Source organism: Kryptolebias marmoratus, linkage group LG17, assembly GCF_001649575.2.
Source record: "Kryptolebias marmoratus isolate JLee-2015 linkage group LG17, ASM164957v2, whole genome shotgun sequence".
Taxonomy (NCBI): Eukaryota; Metazoa; Chordata; class Actinopteri; order Cyprinodontiformes; family Rivulidae; genus Kryptolebias; species Kryptolebias marmoratus.
Window position 1 is genome coordinate 21,240,040 of NC_051446.1, and position 19,859 is coordinate 21,259,898.

At 37.4% G+C, this 19,859-nt stretch overlaps 1 protein-coding gene across 3 annotated transcripts in view; it reads right to left on the minus strand.

Annotated features, from left to right (window-relative positions):
- LOC108246282 (inactive ubiquitin carboxyl-terminal hydrolase 54) overlaps positions 1–19,859 on the minus strand; it is a 62,869-nt gene that overhangs the window by 33,419 nt on the left and 9,591 nt on the right. For 2 of the 3 annotated variants that reach the window (XR_003040267.2, XM_025010768.2), the window contains exons 2-3: positions 15,332–15,927; positions 4,958–5,050 (exon numbers count right to left, since the gene is read on the minus strand). Coding sequence is in view for 2 of the 3 variants with exons in the window: in XM_025010768.2 (XP_024866536.1) it covers positions 4,958–5,050; positions 15,332–15,487 (249 nt within the window). In the remaining variant the exon portion in view is untranslated. Of the gene's footprint in view, positions 1–4,957; positions 5,051–13,575; positions 13,798–15,331; positions 15,928–19,859 lie in introns of those variants that run through there. The other variant, XM_017435228.3, reaches the window with a different exon arrangement.

The following is a 19,859-nucleotide window of genomic DNA, read 5'->3' on the forward strand; positions in this document are numbered from 1 at the left end:
ATAGGAAGTCAAGACAGAAAAACAAGTGAACATGAAACAGGAGTTATTGGATAAAGAAACTCCCTGAGTTTCACACAGCTAAATAGAGAGCTCATAAGTGGCTTTGTTTAGGGAAGACTGCAGATTGACCTAACAAACTCTTTAAGTAAAAGGTTGATAAAACATGGGTATCTCTCCAAATCTTTGAAGAGCGATAATTTAGCTTTTTCCACTTTCAATCTGGGGAAAAAAAGTCTGCTTCAAATAGGGAGCCTTAACTTTAAAGATCATGGAAATGAAAAGTACAGTAGTTCTGACCCATGTTTTATAGGCAAAGGAAAGACAGTTGAAAATGTTCACCTCACTTTGTGTCTTAATTGCCAAATGTAATTCTTCATATTTTACTTACAAACTCAAAACCAATGAGCTGTTTGATTTGGAGGGTTGTCTTAAAATACCTACAATTTACCACACAATAAGTCCAACTAAGGTTTGTCAAGTCTTACCTTTACTAAAACTAATGTTTAGCTTTAATCCAAATTTATGTCAAAATCTGTAACTAATTCATTAATTAAACATTTGCATCCAGAAAATAAAGTCACTGACTGTTGTGACTTTTTGTGATGAGTTCAGTTGTTTATATTTCAGGTGACATTTTCGAAGCAGTTTATGAAAATGGCTGTGATCGTAATGGTGTGAAAACGCTATAAAACAATAGGTTTCATCAGTGCGAGCTGAGACTTGGCAATGGGAAAAGGTAATGCAGTCGTGCTGACGGAGAGGAGTGTGTATGAGTGTGAAAGCGAGAAAAGTGTGAGCAATATGGTGTGTGTGTGCGTGATATGGTGTCTGTGCTGACTGCAGCATTGCGCCAAGGAGAATGGAGGGGGAATATACCCTACAGAGAGAGGGAGGGAGGTGAGGAGGAGGAGGAGGAGGAGAGGAAGGGATGAGGCGGAGCGAGTAAGAGAGGTGAGTTTGTGTGTATTCTTGTGTGTGTCTGTTTGCACATGAGTGTGATGACAGAAACAACTCCAATATTCATTCATCTCTCTGCTTTCTTTCCTCTCACCTGCTCCTGTTTCATTCTTCTCCCTCTCCCCACCTGGTTATTGAAGTGTACGTGAGTGTGTGTTTTCAGGTATCTGAATCTAAAGTGTGTTTGTAAGTGTGAAACTATTTGATGCTGAGAGAGATAAAGTGTTGCAGTGATTTCTAGAAGGATAGCTACAAGCATCCTCTGAACTTACTACGACAGCGAGAGGCTTAATTTTCTGCAGACAAAAAATAAGCAAATTCACACACAGTCAGAAAACAAACAAACAAGTTATTTAGATCCCAAAAAAAAGCTGTTAAAATGAACAAGTCTTTAAAGTTTAGGCAAAAGTTCAGTTTTTTTTTTAGGTTGATTAATATCTTATCTGTTGTAGATAGCTCTTTGAACAACCTCAAGCTTGAAGAAACATGTTATTTCTAACCAGTTTGACAAGCTAACAGTTGGTCCAAACAGGGCAAAGACCAAAGTGGATTCCTGTGGATTTTCAAAACTTTAGTAGTGGTTCATGCAAATGCTACTTTGTAAACCTTTATGCTGCCATATATTTTATATTACACGGTTAGTTCAGCAGAAATATTAGCAGGAAGTGGCCCAGACTGCACTGGAAGTGCTACAGTGGTTGCATCCCGACATAGTTCAAGAAAACTGTGCCAGGTAGGGGTTGTAAAGCTAGTGAGAACATAAGAGAGTGTCTTAGGAATCCATAAAATAGTGAAGAAAAACCTGTTTGGTGACTTAATAAGACCGTAGCAGCATAAAAATAATCTAAAACAGGTAAGATAGTTGTTCATAACCTTTCCACAGAACCCTGAAACAAAAAAAAATCTAAACTATGATTTTAATTTGATGTGTCTTGCTCAGCTATTCAGACTTTAATGTTTGTCAGCGTGGTGGGGGATACATATACAGACTAAGTGCAATTTTCCAGCTGTTAGTTGGCAGGGTGGTTAATAAAACCTGACAGGGAAATGTGAGTGTTAAACACTGTGACAAAACTTTTGATTTCTACCCCCACAGATGACTCACACAATCCTGTGTACATGTACATCAAATACCTCAAGGTGCACGGCTGGCATGCACAAAAGATTTGTGTGTTTTCAGTTCAGCGTCCCAGCGTGGGCCGTGCTGGCTCAGCACTTTCGCCTCAGCCAATTAATTACCGGAGAAGCGCAGGAGACGGAGCGGCATGCGGAACACACACATTGGCTGCACATGTGCAGTGCGACATCAGTGTGGATCACACACCTCCTCTCAGGAAGACACACATACCCGTTGTTAACTTATGCAACAAATGGCCAGAGTGGAGCCGCATAAGGTTCTCTCATTAGGAGGGTTTCATGATGTTACAGATCTTAATCTTCCGCTGTATCAGCAGCTGCTAAAACGCAAGTGCGATTCAACCTGCTCTGCTGTACAAAGTGTTAAGATGCACTGGCTGGAATAAAATGTGAAGACGAGTAAGATAGCTGCATTCAAATGTAGGTTTCAGGCTTTTTGATCTATCAGTGAAGTAAAATTAAGGAAATGCTATTAAGAAAAGGAAATAAAAACAGGATGCCTAGCATTTCATTCAGTCATTCATTCAATGACAGCGTTGTGGCCGTTTTGGTCAAACCTTGAAAATAACATAATTCACAATCTCACACAATATCGCAAGATATTCTCAGAGTATGGGTTGTTTTCTAAGATCAGTTGGCTGTGGCAGCCATCTTGAATTAGATTTAAAGTTTAAAGTTTAGTCAGTAGTACAAGTATATCCACTGATCAGTAAAATCTATCCGGTGGTTCATGAAATATTGTGCTAACAGTCAGACAGAGTTGTATCCAGATAATTAATGTCAAAATTTTAAACAAATATCTTGCTTATTTTAGAAGTGCTCAGAATATGTGTTGGGGATTCTCAGCAACTACCACTCCAATTTTTAGGCCAATATTGAACTGGGTTAGAGTCATTTTTATGTTTTTTAGCTCAGTTGTCTAGGCAGCCGTCTTGAGTCGGGCTAACTCCAAAACGCAATCATTTGTAGCTGTACATCCAACGGTTACTCTCTGCAAGATTAATCAAAATGTGTACAGCCATTCATGACATATTTTGGTAACAAATACACAAACGCACACTGGCAAAAATAATTTCATTTGCCTTTTGCCAGGAGGCAATAAATATGTTAAAAAACAAAAGTCGAACTGGAACCGCTGTGTGTCAGTAGATATTTCTATCATGTTTCATCTCTCACTCAGATTACGGTGACTGAAGCAAAGCATTAGCTGATGAGATGTTTTTAGGCATTCCTGGTTGATCAAGTTCCAGTGGCTTAAATAACAACAAGCTTGGTCTTTGATCACCAAAATATAATTAGATGTTCCTTGAATTAAAGTGCAGTGGTTGTTTCAAGGGCTGCATTTTAACGTCTCACGAGGTATTCAAGCGAAATGCAACCAGTTAGTTTCAGGGGCAGCATAAACAGGGAAAGGTTGAAACTGTTTAAAAACACATTAAATTGAATGTATCACTAGTAACGGGTTCAACAGGTGGGTTTAAAAAGAGTAGTCATGAGTGCCTCAGACCTTTAGAAAAGAGTTGTAAGACTCTGAGAAAGACAAGTTTTAAAGATTTTTTGATTTGGCAACTTATAAAAAAACATTTATTTACCTAAATTTGCAAAAATCTGGGTAATTTTCATAAACACAATGCTTAATATCATTATTTACAAAAGAAAAAAGATGAAACTGAGTAATAAATTACTTTAATTGTCAATGTTTTAAGCAAAGAGATAAAACATAATTATGTAGCAGGAATCACTTTTAGTGAAAATGGCACCAATAGTTACACATATGTTAGTTAAAACGTTATAAAAGCCGAGTGATTAATTCAGGTTTTGAACATATGTTACCATCCAGATATAGTCTTCACAGAAAGAGTTTACTTCTGCAGAAAAGGTGCCAAACAATCTGATTTCTGCATCAATACAACAGCAAGGCGCCATAAAAACTAGCCCACATGCACTCCAGATTGGTTATCCACCAAAAACATTTGCTGCTTTAGGAAGAAAAACATTTTGTAGACTTGATATCAAGCAAGAATGGGGGAGAGGGGGGAACTTGCATAAAAAACTACAGCAGCTGTTCTCCTTCAAATGAGTTTTGTTAAAAATGTTAATGCAAACCAGCAGCAACATGGGATCAGAAATTTACAGTTAGAATAATAAAACATAATAATAAACAGTAAGAAAATTAAAATTGGTTATTTTCAGATGGTCTGATTTCTTGTACTATCTTCAATATTATATATAAATATAGATATATGTAGATAGATGAACAAATATGTATAAATGGAGATTATATGTATCTCATATTATATATACACAGAGGTCTATATAAATACTTTATTTTGGAATCAGGGAAGAAAAAAAAATTAGTGTGTTTAAAATTTAAAGTAAACTTTTTTCTTATCGCTTTATTTAATTTCCCTTTGGGATTAATAAAGTATTTTTGAATTGAAAACGATACATTTCCTCTCAGACTATTGTTCATGCACAGTAAAAGCTGCTGGGTTAAAAACAACCCGATTTGTAGCCTGCTTGGTCAAATTTGGACCGAGCCGGGTATTTTTTTACTCAGCAGGGTTGACCCAGCATACTAGGTTAAGTTTTCTACTCTAACATTTGGTTAAAATAACTAATTTGTTGAATTAAAGCTATTAAAAAGTTAAGTTAAAAAGAACAATTCTGCCCTTTTAGATAATTACAACTTGGGTTAGCTAGCCGGCGTTAACGGCTAGCTGTCCAGCATATTTTTTAACACCCATATTCAGACAAGACAACACTGCATATATTTGATAACATGAGATCTTATGGGTGCTTAGGGTCATATATACACGTAATATTTACAGTTAGACCAGGAGAGGAGCAAACATGGTTTTACCTTTAAAGCACAGAAGATGCATGAGTCCTCCATGCACTTATGAGTGGTGAGCTGCCGAAAGCTTCTGCGGAAGATGTCGAGATGCCACAAAACCTGAAAGACAAACCGTGTACGTTAACTGTTTATTTACTGGAACTTAGTGCATTTATTCATTCATTATTAAATTATTTATTCACCAAGCAATACTTTGCTTTGTTTGATGCTTTGCTTGATTTTTTTTAGCTACGAACAACACAAACAATAAAAAAATACCACAGATGTCAATTTTAAACACTTTTAAACACTTAGATATCATGTAGCTGAGTTCGGTTAGGGACAAAAAAAGAGCAATATAAAAGTCTTATTCCTCCATCGAAAAACATTAAAGTTCTGCAGGAAATAGATTGTGGTGCCGAACTGACGATGGAAAACACGAAAGGTTCATGTCAGTTTCATCAGTGCAGAAATTACTTCACGAAGGTAGTTACTTAGAAGGCATTTGACCTGGCCACAATGAATTCAAGTTTTATTTAATGTGTGGGTGAAAAAAAGTGCATTTTGAGCCTCATTTTAGAGAAAACGTCAGCTCAGACTGAGCGGAGCTTCTGTACATACAGCCGATTAAAACTGCAGTTATGCTTCTCTTTTCATTCATTGAGAAAAAGGGGCACATTTTACCCAAACATAACTACCTGGAGGCGTTTCCAAAATCGCTGCCAATTGGCAATACTTGCTTCTGTGAAGCCTTTGGTTTCATTACAGGAAAGCTTGCGGTTGCCACGGTAACACCACATACAGCCTGGTTATTTTTTGCAGGTGCGCAGCTATCAGAAAAAGCAATTAAAAGCGTAAGTGATGACACGTTTCAACAGGAAAGTTATCTCCAAGTGCCGGATTTCGTTTTAAAGTTATTAACTGAAAAAGCGCTGAAGTAAATACAGAGCATGAATAGCATCTGCACCAGGAAGGATGAGGCTGATGAAGAAGAAACCACTTTGTGTCTGCAAAAAGAAAGCCTCCATTTAGTTTACAGTAATGAAGCCGCTCTTTGATATATTTGGTTTACATCAGAGCTCAAACAGGCTGTTACAGCTTCTGTTACCTATGCACTGTCAGGCTCAGGTATCGCCATGGCAACCTCAGCCTCATTCATCTATTCTTGCGCAGAGCTTTTCTTGATTGGACTCGATTAATCTGATCTCCACATGGGAGAGACGATTCTGCAGATCTGGTGTCGACCCCACAGTAAACTGCAGAAACCAAGGATTTAGATTCATATTTCACTTTAAACACAATTACATGCTTTCAGTTGGGTTCAATCTTTAATTAAATCTCAGAACTCCTCTCAGGGCAGAGTGAGATTACATTTGCAGATGCACTGTGGTCAATCAAGTTCTGCTTGAAAAAAGTCACAAATTCAAATAACTTCATATACATTTGCTGCTCGCTTGCTGTCTTTTATGTTATAGCCTTTCTGATCAGACCTTTATACACATAGATACTCATTCTCATGTAATATTGAGATATTCTGATCTTCTATGATCTGTTAGCACTTGAAGTATGCGTTGTGATTGATTCTTAGTTACTACAACATTTAGTTTTAGCTCAGTACCTATAAAATTAACTTAGTTATAGCCATTTTTCTGTAAGTCGATAAGCTGTGGCAGCCATCTTGAAATGGATCGACACCAAATGTTTAGCAGTTGTAGATGTACATCGGTTAATTATTTTCTGAGAGTTTCATTAGAATCCATCCAGTGGTTCAGAAGATATTTTGCCAACAGACATTTAGAGTCTAATAGTTAATGGTAAAGGTTTAAACACATATTGAAAAAATTGACAGAGTTGTCGCCGTTTTTGTGTTTGCAAAGATTGGTTTGCAGTGGCGACCATCTTAAATTGGGCTGAGTCCAAATGTTTATCAGCTGTAGATGTCAATTCTGTGATTTCACTGAAATCCGTCCAGTGGTTCATGAGATATTTTGCTAACGGTACAGACACGCAGACAGGGCAAAAACAACATCTCTCTGCCTTTGCGATAAAAATCACTGTAGAGAATCCACACTGAAGCCTGCAGCTCAGCTTGGCTTTCAGGCAAGCTACGGCTAATTGTTTTTCACAACAGCCACAAATGAGTAAGCTCTCTGCTTTGGTGATTTTGAGTGATAAATGAGAGGCAGAGCAGGACAGAAAACTACCAGAACAAAAGCTCAAAACTGTTCAACTTAAAGGGAAGCACTGTTAGCGCGTCCATTCAGCATGCTGAAAGATAATATTGACATAACATCGTCCCTTAGGCTTCGACTGAGCTCAGACAAACATCCACTTAGAGGCCGAACAGCTGAGTGTGTTTCAGCCCGAGCGACACAGGTCTGTGCTCTGTGTGTGTGTTAAGGAGAGAGTGATAAGTGGAGGAAACAGGAGGCAGCAGATGACAGACTGCATGCTGACTCCAGTGTATGTGTTCTATCTCTTGCACTTCTGTTTCTCCTCCTCGCTCCGTAGTTTATTTGGTGGTGATGAATCGGCTTCCTGCACGGCACTGCAGCAGCCACAAGGAGGGTACGCTCCCTCCATACCCATCTCTCCTCATCTCTTTCCTCCTCCTCTAATCAGATCCCCATATTTCTTTCTTTTTCTTTTTTTTGTTCTCTACTGGCTTAGAAATAAAGAAAAAATACAGAAAACTTTACAGTTTGACTTACAAAAAGTAAATAAATGTTTAATAAAATTCTTTTTTTGGCAAAAGCAATTACATTAAAATGTGTGCTGATTCAAAGCAGGCTTCAGTTGTTTTTTTTTTCCTTCAGATTCTAGTTTTCTTACAACATGGTGGTCTTTTACATACATTTGCAGCCTCTGCACCTTTGACACATGCAGGACTTTTTTGCAGCCTATGCTCAGCGTACTTACAGTCACAGAGTAACACGGACCTCGTTCAGGAGAGGAAAGAGCAACATACTAAACAAATGTCGTTCAAAGATGCAGAGGTTATATATTGGCTTCACATTGTTATGTCATTTTTGAGAAAGAGTTGTTTTAAAAGCCTGAAAAATGATAAACAACGAGCCTTTAATTGGCTAGCCAGTAGCCTTCCCTGAATGAAGACTTTTGCCCTTTTCTCCAAACTTCGCACCCTTTGGCTGATAAGTTTCTAATTACTGATAAGTATTTGACAAAACATCACTTCAAAAATCAACAGACTATCCCTTTAAATCAGTAAATAAAAGATTATGTTGATTACATGAAATACTGTAACATAAAGAGTTCAGATTAAATATATTTAATTTGTAGCTACCTTTAGGTATTTAAATAAAAAAAATCTCTGCAGTTTTTATTGGTTCTTTTTTTCTGTTCTTTTAAAAGCTTTAAAAAGCAGCATGAGACCAGTGATGATGTTATTATCGAGGTGTAAAGATTATTTGATACAAACGAAAAGCAGAATTTAATGTTAAAGATGTAACCTCATTGGTACTTGGTTGCTGGAATTAAATAAAAATGACAAATTAGTTGACGGCTTAATTCAGCATTAATCCTATTAGGTTTTGATCTTACAGATGTCTCAGTCTGTGTTTATGCTTCTGTTAAATACTTTATTTGGTTTTCTTTAGATTACTATGAGGGTTCTGTTTGTTGTAACGTCACTGCCACAAGATGCCCTCCATAGTCTTTGTTACAAGTTTCTTACATACCACTTTATTTCGTTAGTAATCAGCACACTTGCTGATAATCCCCACTCTGAGGGAAATAGACACAACAAGCCCACTGGCATGGTATGATTAACAAGACAATATCGCATCTACCATATGAAAATTATTTAGATTTGATTAAAAATACATATTTATATAAATAGTTATCTTTATAGCATCAATTCCAACAATCATTGCCTGTTTTATTTTTGTCAGGACAAGTCAAACAGTTAAATTCACATGCATTTTTTTTACAATAACACCTGTGATTCTTTGATATTTTATTAAATACTATATCAATTTAAAAGTCACTAAAATGCTAAATTTATTAAAATGGCTTGTCATTATTTACAACATAAATGTGATTTAATTTGTGTGAAGACACAAAAAAATTATATTCCATTCAAACCAAGTGAATCATTTTCTTTCAAACACTTTCCATTACTGTTTCCTATCATGTGTATCTAAATATATGCACTGAAATAGAGAAATACACACCCTTATTTATTGCCTGTTTCTATATTTTTTATTTCAGTCATTTTAGACTGAACATGATTTGAGCGCTCCTGAAAGATAATCAGTGCAAATCCAATAATCCGTGTTCGGAGAAACAGTTTTGTCTCACCTAATGAATTTATATGGACATAAAATTTATTTTGTTTTTAATAACTTTGGCAGATTTAGGTTGTAAAATGTCCAGTCTGTGATTAGCTGGTGGCAGAACACCTCACAGCTTTTCCTAAAACTAATCCTTGTCACTAAAACCACATAAAGTTGTTTTTAATGCAGGAGAAAAATACAGCACAAAGATACATGAATTTCAAAGTTGGCAGAAATTTAATTTCTATCTTGAGAAATAATTTCTGTTCGGAAACAATTTTCTGATTTACTGTTTTGTGACTCAAGTTTTAATTGGAGCCCAGATGGGATGAGAGCCGCAAAGGTTATGAACGGAGGCAACAAGCCATCGTTCCGTCATGATTAGACACTGGTAATTGTAGCTTTGTGTCTTAAATGGTGATAAAACACCTGGTCGTTTGACCCTGGAATGAATGTCAAGCTCAACTTTTTTTTTTTTTTTTTTACTAAAAAGGGAAATGAGGTAATACGGGGGTTCATGTAAGTCAACTTCTTTGTGTAATAAAGAAGCTTTCTTCGATGAGGTGAATATATCAGAAAATAAAACACTGAACAGCATCTAACTGGTGCAACAGGGTTTATTCTCTGTTCCTTTTTTATGACTGGTTTGAAAATGTTAATTGTAACTTGATTAAAATCTTATTAAAAAGGTCTAAGATTCTACATATTAATCAGTTTTTGTATTTAAACCTAAAAAAGTATGTCATTTCAAAGGAATGCGTATCGCTCCATCTCAAGGGTTTAAACAAAGATCTCAAGTGAACTATTGGCACGGTTTAAGTATGTAATAGAAATGATTTTCAGCTGCTACCACACAACATTTTGGCCCAATATCTCAAACTGACTAAGCCTCTTTTGTGCTCGCTAAAGTGGATTAGCTGTGACAGCCATCTTGAATTGAATTAACTCTAAAATGTAATCAGTTGCAGATGTACATTCAATAATTTCTTTCTTAGAGTTTCAATAAATCCATCCACTGGTTCATGAAATATTTTGCTAACAGGCAGACAACCACACGCACACGGACACAGGGAATTACATTATCACCCACCCATGAAGGCAGCAAGCAACAAACATTGTTTTGTTTTGTTTTATTTTGTTTTACAGAAACAAGACAATGACATTTTATGTGTAAAAATGGGTAACATTTTTGACATTTATCAATAAAGACGATGTTGGTGTAATTAGTGATAGGGAACATCATGTGGTTTGATAAATACCAATCATATTAAAATAAAAAAAACACCTACATAACTCCCTGAAGTCATTAGGTTGGTTTTATAATCAGATCAACTTTGTAACACCTGCCTCTCACTGCTGTCAGTTATGCCCTTTATGTCCTGTTCTTCCTGTTCTGCTCTCCTGTTACAACATGTGGTAATGTCATCTCTTATTTTATCACACTGTACTGCAGCCAATGCATCTGCACACCTCCATCATCTCATACCGTTTTACTTTCATAACAGTGATTTTAACGTGACACGGTAGGAAATGAACACATTAAGCGCTATGACAGAGAACGAGCACAAAGATCCAGGACCAGTAAAGTTGCACAGCTAAATACAATTCAGCCATTATTAAATATCAGTTCACATCTTTATCTATTGTGTCATATCAAAATGGCTTCCCTGCATGTGCGTTCCTCAAATCTAATCCCGCATCTCCACCTATCAGCCCAAATTATTTCATCACCTTCTGGCTGTATATTCATTATATATTATCATGCTGGGTAATGTCAGAGACTGTTCTTCAGCTTTTCCTAATACGATGTTAGGTCCTGTCTTTAGAATGCATGGACACAGGAACAAACAAAAAAAAATCTATTTTCAAAAACAGGAAGAGCAACTTTACACAACCCCTTTAATGCACACAGTTTGGCTCTTTAATGGACACAATGGAAAGATGTTAGCACCAGCTAGGTTACTGAGTCAGAGATGTTGCCATGGAGCCAGGTTTCAAATACTCTCACTTTGTGCTGCATGTGTAATTGGACCTAAAAATAATCCACTCTATTTTTCAAGAAATGGACATTTCAAGCAATGGAAAAATTGGTCATTGTGGGTTGGCATTAAACAGCTTTTTTGCTTGTTTCTGCTTCCATAACAGCCCCTCATTATGAGAAGTCTATATTCTTACATAGGTAGTTTGAGGTTAATCTTAAAAAAAAAACATAAAAAAGGTTATCCTGAACTACATCAATAAGTAAACAAATATGGCCAAATCGGACAACCTTAGAATCAAAAAGACGCTTAAGTAGAAATATAAGAATAAATTTGCTATAAAATTTTAAAAGATGACAATAAATTTCAGTCTGAAACATTTGAAAAGTGGTCTTTCGTAGCACAGCCAAAAAAATTTGGGTTAATTCATTGGTTAAATTTTCCAGAAAAACAGATGAATTTCACCTCGTTTTCAACTCTGTTTCACTTCACATTGTATTAAAAACCTATCTGTGTGCTTTACTCAACAAATCTGATTGTAAATATGAACCAAGACATCAAGATTGTTGGACTTCAGCATCCCAAACAGCTGTTCGATGGGTGTTGCTATCGTTGACCTGTTTTCTTTCATTTCGGCTGTTTCTGTAGCACACGTGATAGTTGGCAGCCATTCACAAATTTTGCTTCCAAACTTTCAAATTAAAGGACACATTAACAATTGATATGAGGAAAAAATGTGTGAATTTGTATTTCTTTATTATTTTTTTTTTACCTGTCTTCATAACATTGCAAAAAAACTACAGCAACGACTCATTTCTTAGCAAATGTAGACAAAAACTTGCACTTTTCTTAGGAGCGAGAGTGGCTTCTGCATCTTTGCATGCCACCATTTTTATACAAAGATGTGCACTTGGGTTAATTAGTGACTCTTCATCACTGTAAAATAGTCCAACAATAAACTGATCCAATTTAAACAAGAACCTTCATCCCCTTACAACCAGTCCTGAAGCGAACCAAAAACCTCAAATCAACACTACACTTTTGCTTAGTCGCAAACTGAAAACTTACTTACAGTCTAGTATTTTTCTTCATTGCAGGAGACTGCAGCGTTGCATAAATTACTTTGAAGCATACTGTTTTCCTCTACTTGAATCATTTTAGCACCCAGTAACAGGATGCCTCGAACGTTTCACCACTTCAACCTCATCAATAAAACAGTTGGAAAATCTCTACAAGCAGCATCATAAGAAATTTTAGAAAGAGCAACTGCTCAACTTGTAGGAAGCTAAATTACAGTTTGTGTTTAATAACAGAAACACACAGGAAGGACTGCTGCTTCTGAACCTCAATTTTCTTTCAAGAATGGAGCCAAAATGAATGGGGCATTACTCCCGCATACCGCTGCATAACACACCCACAAATACGCACCCACAGTCCCACTCGATGTGTGAACCCATGTGTTTCTGCTTCATTGACCCGCTCTATACATCCTCTGGCTGTTTTCTTTTCACCTGTGTGGTTTTTTTGAATAGTTGCTGAGCTCATACTGTATGTTCGTTTTACCTCACAGTACCTTTCTTCTCTCTTGTTACACAGTTTCTCACAGAGTAAACATTTCTGCTGCTGATGCTGGTGCTGATGCTGCTGCTGCCTCTACACAGCAGCTCCACTGCAGCAGAAGTGGGTTAACTTCCTGGCCCCCCAGGGGCCCCAAGGGGCTGGAGAGACTGTTTCACTTACAATCGATCTGCTAGTAAAGCATAATATAGATGATGATGTCACCTTTAAAGTCATTATTTCATTTTGAAAGGAAAGCGGTAAAATATTTTTGTTTGCAGCTGCTTAATAAAGAAGTTTTTGTTTTGCTTTTCTCAGGTTACAAACTCTATAAATGAAATATCTTTGAATTTCTGTCTTTTCCTCTAAAACTTAATTGTGATCAAAACAAAATTATTAATTTAACAACTGGAAGATGTTTGGTTTTTTTCATTTTACAGGACATGCAAACAAATGATTTCACATAATTATTGCTTATTATTCACGAGTAAGCCGATCGAAAGGTGAGATTAAACTTTAAAAACTCTCATGCTAACACGTACAAACAGAAACAGTATGCATGCTAACACTGAAAAAGCACTTTCCCTGTTTATCCCTGCTCATCTGTGTCCTGATAAACATACTGCTCCCTCTGTGTGTGCATGAGTGTCTACATGTGTCCTTGAGGTGGCCCAGTTCTGCTTTGCACGCCTTTGCTGAGGCAGTTTCTTTATCTCACAAATAAACTTAATGTCCTCCACTTTGACTATTCATCCAATTCCCCTTCCTCTCCACATCCATCTTTATTTTCACAAACACTGCTTTTTCATCTTACCTTACTGGAGTCTTTAATTCCTCTCTGTCTTGCAGCAGTATCCCCTTCAGTCCTCGCCTCGTTTTTCTCATACTGTATACTCCTCATCCCTTTTTCTTCTCTGCTCTGCAGTCTGGAACTTTTACTCTTTGCATCTATCCTTCTGTTCTCATCAGCTCTCCCTGAGCTTCTGCCCAATCTCTTTCCAGCTTACTCCAACCTCTCTCCCTCCTTCGTCTCTCTCTCCTTCAAGCCAGTAGTCAAGAGGCATGTGTGTGTGTGTGTGTGTGGGTGTGTGTGGTGTGTGTGTGCCAGCTGGAAGTCTTGGTAGGAGAGAGGAGTCTTCGTATGTGTGTGTAAAGAGGAAGATGAGTTGCAGCACAGGCAAAGCAGAGTTAGCATCTTTGCACACAGACAGAATGTCCACACTGAGGTCAGATATGCACTTGTGCCAAACCCTACCAAAGTGTGCAAACATAAGTTAATGAGGCCCTAATCTGGTCTCTGGAACTCTTTGATTGCACTTTACTGCAGAGTAAAGGGTGGCTGGGCAGGGTTTTTGAACTGTATGTGTATAAACTGTGTCTTACCAGTGTAAATATTCTAGCAAATCTGTTCAAATATAAGCAAAGCATAATTATAGTAGTTCTTTATTGTCAGCGAGGGAGATTAGTCAGATTTCTGCATCATAAAACTGTTGCATTCTGGCACAACAGTTCAGTTTCAGATTTCTGAATTATGCGTTTTTAGCGTTTCAAAAATAGAAGAGCGTTTTAAAGCAGTGGTTCCCAAACTTTTTGAAGTTCTGACCCACAAAACAACAGCAGCAGGAACTGCAACCAAGGCTATCCCTGGTTGAAGAGTACAAACATTCCTAATAAGCCAAAAATAAATAAAACTGACAGAAAGATGCACTAACAGCACAAACAACCTTAACAACTAATAAAATCTTTTTTATCAACTTATGAATGCTATTTATATATATATTACAATAAATTTTGACAAAAAACTACTGTTAGCAATCATCTTTAAATTGTATTTGATTTCTAAAAATAATCTCAAAACCCCTCACAACCCACAGAGGGTTCCCAACTCTGACACTGTTTTATAATAATGAAAGCAATTGGAAAAAACATATTTGTGTCAAATCTAGAGAGAAAAAAACTCCAGCTTTTTTACAAAATACAGTCCCATTGCTGAAAATAACAAAAGACTGGCTAAAATCTAAAAGTAGCAAAAGACCAGCTTAATGCAAAAAGTAGCATAAGAAAGTAAAAATTGAGCAAGAATGCTGAAGCAGATTTTAAAGAAAGAACTAAAGAGATCTCAATGTATTTATGTGGGGGAAAAATATTTATGAATAAAGCAAAGTATAAAATTTACAAAAAAGCCCTCATCTTCTGAATGAGATGAACATTTTAATATCAGAGTGGCTAAAACAGCACAAAACATGCATATATAGATGAGATATAAATTAGTAGTTAGTATATTATTGTTATTTTTACAGCTAAAGACCAGTAGGTCTAGATTTGCACAACCATATCTGTACTGCAGCTGATTCTTTTAAAGCTTCTTGTGTAAAATAAGTCTGCCCTGAATGTCTCCAAATACTCCTAAAACCAGATTGTGACATTTTTCTGTTTCCTGCTAAATAACTAAATATAGCTGACTCCCGGAGTGCACTGAGATCAGATTAATAACTTGGCCAGTCAATGAAAACATGTGTCTCCTAATACTTTCTGACTGCCCTGAATTCGTGTGAGTTTTTCTGACTGACCTGCAGAGCGCTGTTGAGGAAGCAGCTGTTTTGTCCCGGCTCGTTGCTCAGGCCTTTGCTGGGTGCAATGGAGGTCATAGTTCTCGGGGTCACCAGCCTCTGCACCGCGGCAGCCGCTCCGCCGCCCGACGCAAAGTAGTTCCTCTTCCACGACATCACTACCTGGACGTCCCTGTTTCCACCGCGGTGCAGAAAAGGGGCGAGGCAGAAGACCGAGCGACAGCTTCTATGTCACTCCCATGAGAGAGAAAGATGGAGAATGACAGAAAGGAGGAGCAGGAGCAAATGGAAGGAGGAACGAGAGGGTGGCTGTAGATTGAGGAGATGCAGCGTGCCTTGGATAGGGATTTGGCCCCCATACAAACCTCCTACTCTCCAGCCGTGTTTTAACTTTAAAACTGATGGATTTGTAGGGGCCAGTGGTTGGCTTTTAGGTTTTCTGACTTTAGCTTCGTAGATTTAGAAGACTGTGTTTGAAGCCATAAGAGCAGTTCCAAAGCATCCTTTGGCAGATTCTGCCAGATAAATGGGGTTTGGACAGCTGTACTGCTCCCATGTGGGGGATTCTGGTGCTTTCTTTTCTTCTTTCAATTTATCTGTAAGACACACATAAAAAAAACAGTTTGTTAGGACTCAAAACACCTAGCAATAGCAACCTAGTAGATTTATACTACTGGTGATTTTGAAAACAAAACCTAAAATCTACTGACGAAGAACATCATTGGGTATTCTGGTAGAAAGATCCTTTGACTCTGTAGACCTGGCTGCCATCATTTCCCCATCAGTTTGGCATCTGAAAGGTTTTGAAGCCAAGTAAATGCCTCAGTCTATATTGGGCCTATTGCTGTCCTTAAGAGGGGATTTGCTATGTGGAGGTGTAACTGGTCCTCAAAACTGCCGAGGTGCATGTTTTCCTAGCAGAGCAGTTTTCATAGTCAGTGATGTTCTGTTAAATACTTTATAATAGTTAGTGCCTTATGAGTCACGACACTGGTTTTGACCGGGCTTGACAAATGCCTAGCCAAACAAGGGCCTGCTTTATATTGTTTTTCAGGCTTATAAACCAACTCTTACTTGAAAACAACATACACAGGATCAGCACATCTAGTCAGTTAAACGTTTACTCAACTCCCGGCGAACTGATCAACATCATCAGCGTATATCAGTCAATCAATGATACATACAAGGACTTAGTTCAGTTGAATAAAACAGCAACAAACTAAATAAACAATGTGATGCACATACAAGTGTAGAGGTTTAATTTTGGCAAATGTACCATTATTTCATTCTAGTGTGTCATTTTTAAAAAAAGTAATTTTATAAGCCTGAAAAACAATCGTCATTTGGCTAGCCAAAGACTTCTGCTTTTTTCTCTTGTCTGATATCACAGCTGATAAGGTGCTAAATATTGATAACTAACTGATAGGACATCCCTTCAAATGACCAGATTATCCCTTCAGCTGCTAGAGCTAAATGGGGTTTGAAAGTAATCAAATATTCAGTAAAAAATAAATGAGAACTACGACTAGACTCAGTGTTGAAATTGCATGCATTGCTCATTCAGTTGGGAAGCCAGTTTCATGACTGTGGCTAAATTTGATCTGCAAGAGTGATGTCAGATGTCTGAATTATTTGCAGTCCCTTTATGACCTGAAATCAGCTTTTATTTTCAATATTTTATCTTGGAAGCTTTTGTCTGTTATGTCATTTTAAAATCTGTCCTCAGGGATTTTATGAGGAGATTAAGCAGGTCCAAGCATGGACACCTCCTGAACATGTGTGTGATAATTTAAAAAAAGGCCCTCTAGACGTGTTTAGTCAGCCTACAACGAGCATACATGACTGTGTGTACGTACATTTGCATAACATCACAGGGCAGTAGGTAATAGATCCGCAGTGCCGCCTCCACCCTCCTTTTCCTTCCTTCCTTCCTTCCTTTCCCTACAGCTTCCCCACTTTTGGCAAAGCTCCTTTGCCTGATAGCTGGGCTGCATTAACGCCACAGCATCCCTTGGCGAAAGGCCAAAGGGCACAGGGATGCTGCAGCGAGCAGTTGAGCAGCGTGGGCATTCACCATGGTGATTGCCACACTGGATGAGCAGGAAAATTGGATGATGAAAGAGGTGGAAGAGAGGAACACAGTGACAGGAACAGCAAATTTGTATAGACACTCTATCTATCTATCTATCTATCTATCTATCTATCTATCTATCTATCTATCTATCTATCTATCTATCTATCTATCTATCTATCTATCTATCTATCTATCTATCTATCTATCTATCTATCTATCTATCTATCTATCTATCTATCTATCTATCTATCTATCTATCAGAGAAAATATAAGGATTTGGCTGGCATGCCCCCGTGTGCCTTTTTTTCTACTACAGCGCAGCTTCCCGAGCTTCTGTCTCAGCATACAATGTGTGTGAGTGTGTGTGAGTGTGTCTCCCGCTCAGCTTGTGCAGAGTGTGTGTGATCACACATCCTCTCTCTGACTGCACCCTACAGCCACACACGACGTGGCGAGCTCTTGCACAACATGTGGATTGTGCGCGTGCGCGTGTGTTCGTACGCGTGTCCCCACATCCTCGGCTAGTTACCATGGAAATAGGCCAAGCAGCAGGCATGCGGGGGAAAAGCTGAACCATGTGATTTTACAGAAAGACACACTGTGCTGAACTGGTTGAGAGAGAGAGCACACGCAAACACACCCTCACACGATGGGCTGCCGAGTGATGATGATATGTATTGATGGGGGAGACTTCCTGGAAGCCAAAGTGAGTCAAGGCACAAGTCAATCAAATGCTCCGAAACGCTGGGGATGCAGTCCAGACAGAAGCCACAGATGTGTAACATTGTGATGAAGACTCTGGTTGTACGATCACAAACTGTGTGAGTGTGTGGGTGTGATTGTGTGTGTTTAGTTTGTCTAACCTCATCTTGTGATTTCCAGAAATCAGCCCCAGGTTGATTTTGTCAAAGGTTGGATTTTTTTCTGTAATACTGTAAGGTCACAAGGTAGAGTAACTTGAGGGGATTCATGCAGGAAACTAGGTTGAAGAAACTAAATTGAACTGAATTTAATTAGATTATTTAATTATTTAACCTGCACTAAAGTAGACTGAGTTAAACTGAACTGAATCAAAGTGTATTGAGTTGAATGAAATTTAATTGAAAAGAAATTAATTCAAGTTATTTGAATTAAAATTAAAGTAACAGAATTAAAAAAAAAAATTCAACAATTTTTCTTAAATTTTTATTCCATTTAAATTAATTCTAACAAATTAAACTGATCAGAAACTGCACTAAAGTAAACTGATTTATTTTAAATGAACTGAAGTTAAAACAAATTGAAATAAACTGGATTAAATTTAAACTGAACTGACCTCAGTTGAGTTATAATAAAACCTGAGTTGAAATGATTCTAAATAAATAAAGTTAAATGAAATAAAACGAAATTGAACTGAACTGAACTGATCAAAATCTTCAGTAAACTAAATCTGCATTGAATTAAACTGAACTGATCAGGAATTAATTGAATTGTACTATAGGTAAACTGAATTAAATTTAATACAGTTTAAATGAACAGTATTTAATTTATCTGTAACAAATGGAATTGAATTGAACTGAATTGAACCATTAGACACATAGAAACATTATAATTTCTAATCTTGACTTAATGATTTCTTAACTTTACAAAAGTAAAGCTTTTCATTTTATTCAGTAACATTGTTTAACTCTGTGACTCCTTGTCTGCTCAGTACAGTCATTCTTGTTTGTTTAGCTGATGACTTAGTCATTAAATATGTCTTAAAATTAAGTTTTTTTGCATTAAAAGCTTTACTTGCGTACATGTAAACTATAAAAGCATAGCAAAACCTCACCAACTCCATCAAACCTTAATATACTATTCTGTGTAAACTCTTGAAGTGACTACAAAGCTGACTTAATGATGGAAGCCAGTTTTTATGTTATCCTGTATGTTAGAATACCCAGTATGGAGTGTAAACAAATAGGCACTGCAGGACGTTCGGTGACTCATCCCCACATTCACCGTCCCGCTGCCTCAGGCACGAAAACACCAAATCACTGAAAACATCATCCAGCTAATTCAAACATTTGCTCATGTTTTAGTAATGGCTGTTAAAAAATGCATTGCTAAACAATTTATGAAACTTATCAGTCCGTTTTATGTGTGTGTTGTTTGATCACAATTACATCCTTAAACGGGGCCGGTGGAGCCTCAAAGTGATCCATAGAGACAGTGCTTGTTTTGTTGTTTTCGTGGGGTTTGGTGCCAAAAGGAAACATTAGCCTCTGAGTCACTCTTCACACTGCATTGGCTTTAAAAAGAATTATATCTTTTGTGGTGCTTTACTCCTTTTAGTCTGAGAGGATAGTTAGGATAACGGTGCACTGCAGTGGAGCACAGTTTAACCCTAAAACTCTAAATTATGTTTTGTTAATAGATGTGTGTGTCCATGTGACAGCAGAAGACTTGTAGATCAATAAAAGCCTTCAGGGA